At 41.6% G+C, this 6640-nt stretch overlaps 1 protein-coding gene across 1 annotated transcript; it reads right to left on the minus strand.

Annotated features, from left to right (window-relative positions):
• Positions 1–1131: 1131 nt before the first annotated feature.
• On the minus strand, positions 1132–6342 carry LOC129814170 (Krueppel-like factor 6). Its single transcript, XM_055867054.1, has 5 exons — positions 6196–6342; positions 5937–6057; positions 3839–4412; positions 2711–2834; positions 1132–2491 (listed from the first exon to the last, which is right to left on the minus strand). Exons 1-5 carry the CDS (start codon positions 6339–6341, stop codon positions 2440–2442), a joined length of 1017 nt encoding a protein of 338 aa, XP_055723029.1. The 5' UTR covers position 6342; the 3' UTR covers positions 1132–2439.
• Between the last annotated feature and the right edge of the window lie 298 nt (positions 6343–6640).

Raw genomic sequence — 6640 nt, forward strand, 5'->3', positions numbered from 1 at the left:
TAAAAATTAAAAAAACGTTATGCCATAAATCAAACAAAAATCAAACATAGTAATTCTTTTTTTAAATTCAATAACGATACTCTTTAGTTAAAGATTGGGTGGGTTACATAACATAGTAATATGTGGCTTGTCCAACATTGGCTGAAGTAATATAGGCTGACAAAACTGCTGTTTTTGATTTTGATTACAAAAAGCTGTTCAGTGTGTAATCCCTTCAACAATCAGTTTTTCATTTCTCTCTGCTGAATCATTCCCAATTCAAGCAAAAAAAATGCAATCCTTCTCTGACACTGTAGAAGTGAACAATATGTCATTTGTTTTCAGTTTATTGGGCCATTAATACTCACCCAAGTTAAATCGGTAGTCTTGTCTTTATTGTTTTTCTTAGAAATGTACACTGGGGTCCTGTACCCTGGAAAATATAAGCTTCTTTACAAAAACTCTATTTTTAAACAACACATACATATTTTGCATGGTTTCGATATCCACAATGTATATTTTAAAAGGGGACCTTTCGACAGCGCTGTTGACCAGATCACCGGTACTGTACAATGGTATAGGGTTAAAACATGGCAGTCCATACAGGTCAGTAAGAAATAAGCATCCACATCCACTGTCAGTTTGAGAGCACTCATGTCAGGTAAGCATTTAACAGTTCAACAAACATGCCATGGCCTGACCAGAATGGGTTATTTGTAATAACTCTTAATTTATCATGGCCTTGGTGGCCGAGCAGATCACATGTCACGAGATCTCAACCCCATAACCAACCAATAGAATCTGTACTTTCGAAAAGTAATTCACGGCCACACATTCCATTTGAAGTGCATAACGTACCACATTATACTACTACACAGTAGTAAACCTTTTAAATTTGAATTGTTTGAAGTGCTTCTACAATTCTGTCTCAGATCAAGGATAATTTTCAAAACAGGATTTTTGTCTGAATCGATAGATACAGTATGTATGTTGACAAATGAAACACAGAAATGTCAATAAGTATAAAGCTTAACTTTTATTCAAGAGTCTTCAGACCAACCATCATTTCTAGACAAAGGGCAAAATGTGCAACCATATGAATCGGAGCCTTAATAAAGCTATTCAATCACACACTACCGCATTTAACCCCCCCCCCCCCCCCCCCGTGAGTGATCTATTTATCTGGACAAGGCCACTTACATAAGGCATCATTAAGGTCACAGTGTATTTACAGATATAGAAAAAGAGAAGAGCAAGAGGACAAAAATAAAGAAATTAGTTATTAAACTGAATATAAATAAAACTATCCCATGATCAACACAGTTGCCAAGCAATAGTGGTATCTCCAAACATAAAAAAGAAAAGAAGGAAACAAATACATCACTGCTTTATGTTTCTGTACAATACTGTGGTATCTACGGAGTAAAATGGATGCATAGCTGCTCATTATTGGGATTTGCCTGTGTTATAAGTAGGCCTAATCGAGTGACAAACAAACCCAAGATCATGCAACTTCTGGTATAATGATATATCAATGTTGTGTACAGCCTTTAGATACTGAGCTTACACAATGGACAACAAATTAGCTTTGTAGCATGTACTTTGAGACAAGCTACTTAATACATTGCACATTTAATAGCTGCACCAAACATCAACCCCCTCCCCTCCCCAAACCTCGTTTAGGAGCATGTACCACCGCAATTCGGATGGTGGTGCTCTCTCTCAAACCTCAAAACTGACGGCTGGGACGCACACACACTGCCAAACCCAGCCTAGACTCAACCAAAGCTCCACACAAGAGCACAACAACTCCTTTGCTTGCATTCATTCATGACCACGAGACAATAAAACCTCAGCCAAAAACCTCATCATCCCTTCAATGCCATTCAGGTCACAACACAAGCCATCCACTCAGGAGTCGTACATCCACAGGCAGGCACCCAGTTACAGGCATTCTTATACAGGCACCCAGTCACAGGCATTCTAAGACAGGCACCCAGTCCCAGGCAGTCTGACAGCAGGCTCACAGTCAGTCAGTCCACATGCTCACAGAAAACAACACACGTTTATTGGAGTAGTACCACTGCATATTTTCAAACCAGGAACTAACTCCGCAAAGCATCAGACACCATACAGAGAAAAAAACGTTCTTTCTTGTCCTCTCAGACATTTTCTTTCTTCTCTCTCTAGTGAATTTCATAATTCTCCTTCATCCATGGTGGTTTTCGTGATATTTTTCAGAATGTGTCGACCTTTCAGAGCTCTTTCCTCTGAGAGGTCTTGGAGGCACTAAGTATGGTGCAAAAATGGCCTGCATGCTTTTCACTGGAGCACGCTCCCCTCGCTCGCTTTCCTCCCCTCTCAGGGCACTGCAGCCTCCCCACAGACAGGTTAGGAGACTGTCAGGACCATCCCTCAACACCGCTCTGCTCTGCTCTCCTCTGCCCTGGGGCCCACCGCTTAGATGTGTCTCTTCATGTGAAGCGCCAAATGGTCCGAACGAGAGAAACACCTGCGAGGAGAAAGAGAGCATATCAGGCACAGCGTTTTTAGAAGAGATAAAAGACTAATATAACAGCATTGATATTCAAGTCCCCTAAGTCAGTATTTCAGGTGCATGGATTTACCTTTAGTTGCCCAAACATTCAAGTGTTCATGACCTTTACAATCTTCTTCAATAAAATAATGAAAACAAACAATAGATACATCCATCACTAAACACTTCTCTTACCTGTCACAGTGACTGCATTTAAATGGCTTTGCCCCAGTGTGCTTCCTGAAGTGTCTGGTTAGCTCATCACTCCGTGCAAAACGCCACTCGCAGCCTTCCCATGAGCACCTGTAAGGCTTCTCACCTGCAAACAGAAAACAAATTATTTTATTGCTGTGCTACATTGTTTCCAAATTAGAAATAGACATAACATACTATATGTGCTACATATTAGAAGATAGAGTACTACAACTGGTAAATATGAGCTGTGGTATACTGTTTACAAGTAGTTGAATAAGCAGACATAGTGCTTATGAAGTGGCTGGGTGAGAAGGGATAAATGTAGGGGATTTCTAATGGTGAAAATTCCATTAGCTCTGGTAACAGTTTGCTTGGAATGTGGAGCCTTGCTAATGTGCAAGACAGCTGTAAACAGCTTGCCAAGCCGAGGTCAGAGGTGACGAGGGAAACTGCTCACAACTCAGTAACGAATAACAGTACATGTAAAATTCACACCGCACTTTAAATGTAAATGATTCAGTCGTTTTCTTTTCCCATTGTGAAATGTGATCTGTTTTCAAGAGCCAGTCCACATCCTCTGTGGCTGGTTAGGCCACGCCCACAAAAGGTTGTTATGTCGCCACTCCCCCATTCAACGTGAAGTCACTGCTGCTACTGTGTGAATTAGGTCACAGTTTAGACACTACGTACTCGCGAACTATCCCAAGAATGTAGAGAGAAATTTCATTAAAAAAAACAAAAAGAACCAAGACTCTCTTGTAAACATATTAAAATGTAATTGTTTGATGAGGTTTAAATTTAGTCCCTCCCGAAACGGAATCATCTTCTGAATGTTCTTTGTAAAGTAAATGCCTGCAGATTCAGAACACTGATGACATCATAACTAGCTGGTCTGGATGTCTTTCCCAAGGTCTCTCTGCTGTGACAGCAGCATTAGTATGTGGGTAACAACACCCACCTCCACTCTTTGGACTAGCTTGCTTTACCTGTATGATATTACTACTAAGACTCGGGTCTGGTCGGATAGCTCAGAGCTTCTGCTTTCTTCTATACATATACAGTATACACTTATTAGGGAGGAGGTGCTGTGGGGTTATGCAGTTTACCTGTACACAATCAACTATTTACCTGTATGTGTACGCTGGTGTGCTTTCAAGTGGGAACTTTTCGTGTAAACCTTTCGGCATCCGTTGAAATGACACCTGTGGACACGCCTCCTCCCGTCTGGAGAAGCCTCCCCATTGGCTAAGCTTCCCCTCTCCACCATTCGTCCACCAATGCCCCCTGTCCGTATTTTCCCAGGCGAGTGCATCACTGTCTGTATACCGCTCCACACCTGGGAGGATATGGAGGGGGCCTCCTTGTTCACCTCAGGAGAAGATGGCGGAGTGCTGATAACCATGGAACTCAGGTCCTCTACCTCTCCCATAATGTCACTCAGTGGGTTGGAGGTGAAGTCGAGGGGAGGGGAGAGCTCCTCGGAGCTGTCAGACGCCTCACTGCTGGCATCGGAGTTAAAGCTGTTGGCCTCTTGATTGTCCTCCTCCTTAATGTGAGTGTGGATCTTTGGGTCGGACTCGGCTTTGTCCCCGCAGGCCAGGATCAGTTTGCTCCAGAGATCCTCTTGACTCGTCTCAAACTTGATGTCTGTGGCCGAGACGTAGGGCTCGCTCTGGAGGTACCGCTCCAATTCCAGACATGTCTGATGAAGGAGAAAATAATGAGTACAGCATGTAGGAATAAAAACTACCCACAGTATACGGTACATATACACAATGTACTATTCTGAGGGCAGTGGAGTGGATGTAAAGGGTGTCCTCCGAGACTCTAAGGCTCCTGCTTCCCAAATGGCACCCTATTCCCTTTATAGTGCACTACTTTTGACAAGGGCCCATAGCCCATAGGGCTCTGGTCAAAAGTAGTGCACTATATAGGGAATAGGTTACCTTCTGAGAAGTAGATTAGATCAAGGAAGGTTACATGTAAACACACTTCCTCAGTTGGTGGCATGCTCTTTCCACGACATAGCCGTCGTCATGCGCAGTGATTATATTTACATATGCTACAGAGCCCCCCTGGTGGTTAGGGAAGTGCTTGTAGATATTTTAAATGTTTCAATTATTCAGCATAAGTTGGATTTAATAATGCATCCAGTGGCATAGCTAGAAATAACATAGCACACAAGGGAATGGAGGAGGTAGGTCTGGTTCAAGCAGGTCCACAAAAAGCTTTATGTATGAATACTGCAAGAGTTTCATACTGCAAGAGTTATTTTAGGCTTCTAAAAAGGAAGTAAAGGACACTTCCTGAAAGCTTGACAATCAGAGAGTGGACGCTAACTACAGTATATTAAAAACTATGACATGCATCTAGCATTCCAAATAATTAATTCCAAACTATAATGGGTATAGAATACAAATTCAACCCAATATTCATTACAGGGTAAGTTGTTTTGTAATATATTTGTGGCGAACATAAAAAATATTATTAGTAAGGCAATACTTTGTATTCATTGCAAACATTTATTTTCAATAGGGCAGAATGCATCTCTGGCGAGCTTTGAATGCCTCAGGGCATGGAGAGGGAACTTGGCCCCAAGCCCGCATATCCAAGGGAAACTATGTGTAGTGTAGCCTATTTATTTCAATTACTCTCAAAAAAGCAAACCTAGTTTCTCGACTATTATGTAATTCTTATAAAATGACTGCGAGTTAGTGGGAATTTTGAACAAAATCTGTTGAAAAAGACGCACATAGGTTACTCCTCTCCGGTAATTCCCGAATACTACGATCGTTTCTCTTGCTCTCTAACACACGCACGTACACACATACACACAACAACTCTCTTCACTAGAATGAACGGCATAATCCGTCTACAGAACGGAATATAAACAACGTTGAGTCTTGGTTCATTAATTTGATTAGGCTATTACATTGTAACTAATGGATATAATTGCAACATGCATGCACGTTCAATAACAGTCTTACGTCAATTAAACAATGTGTCAAGAATGTGCTACAAGTTCAATCCAATAGCTCAACTTTTTTGTTGTTCTGCATCACTTAGTCACGTTCTGCATTCCTGACAGCTTGCAGGTCCACTGACAGCAACCTGGGTTTGCGGACTAGTTTATGTCGATGTATGTAGATAAGCATTATTTTTCATTCATTTTAGAGTGTTTTCTATATCAAAATAGGACTATTCATAAATAATCATATATAAATACCTGCTGCCAGTACTCCTCAAGAGATGGTAAAGCTGAAAAGTATCCGGTGTCATGTACTATCTGGAGCTCCTGAAAGATGCTGCACATAGGAATAACATCCATCTCACTCCTATAGATGCCGCTGCAATTACAACCAAAAATCAAGGTAGTTCAATTGTCTTGTTTTCTTTTTCAAGAAAACTTGCGACTTCGATGTATTTGCATGTATAATATGCTGTAGAAAAGCAGTTGGGAATAGTAGGTATGTTTATCGCCTTACAGCAGTGATAGCGCAAGCGTTCTTCCTAGAGCGATCTTCCTTGCTTGCTCTAATAGCAAACAGTGAACTCGCTGAAAGTCCGTCGACGCTCTGTAAACTTCACTATGCAATGTCTTACAGACGGCTTTCCCCCCACGTGACTGCATTACGCTGTCGTGATGCCGACCAATGGGTGCGCCAAAGTGTAACACCCGCCTACCTTGACCATCTTCTGTGATTTGGTTGGTGAGTCGACCTAAGTCTCCTTCATTTCCATTGGACCATGTGGGCTCTATTTTTAGAGCGCTATATAAAGTGTTCAACGCTTACTACAGCGAAGAACCACGTCTCTATCGGCCCAGTATGGGTTCAGTCTACCTTCTGAGCAGCAGTATTGCTTACAGTTTACTATTATTATGGCACGCATGAGTTGGGAAATAGAATAATATCTTAACATTTATGCTTG

Source organism: Salvelinus fontinalis, chromosome 17, assembly GCF_029448725.1.
Source record: "Salvelinus fontinalis isolate EN_2023a chromosome 17, ASM2944872v1, whole genome shotgun sequence".
Lineage (NCBI taxonomy): Eukaryota > Metazoa > Chordata > Actinopteri > Salmoniformes > Salmonidae > Salvelinus > Salvelinus fontinalis.

Excerpts from the sequence above, each read along its gene's own strand:
- LOC129814170 (XM_055867054.1), bottom strand. The coding sequence starts at position 6,341 with ATGCAGTCACGTGGGGGGAAAGCCGTCTGTAAGACATTGCATAGTGAA. Across the intron at positions 6,058-6,195 it reads ACGCTTGCGCTATCACTGCT|CGGCATCTATAGGAGTGAGA; the intron begins GTAAGGCGATAA and ends TTGTAATTGCAG. Across the intron at positions 2,492-2,710 it reads AAATGCAGTCACTGTGACAG|GTGTTTCTCTCGTTCGGACC; the intron begins GTAAGAGAAGTG and ends TTCTCCTCGCAG.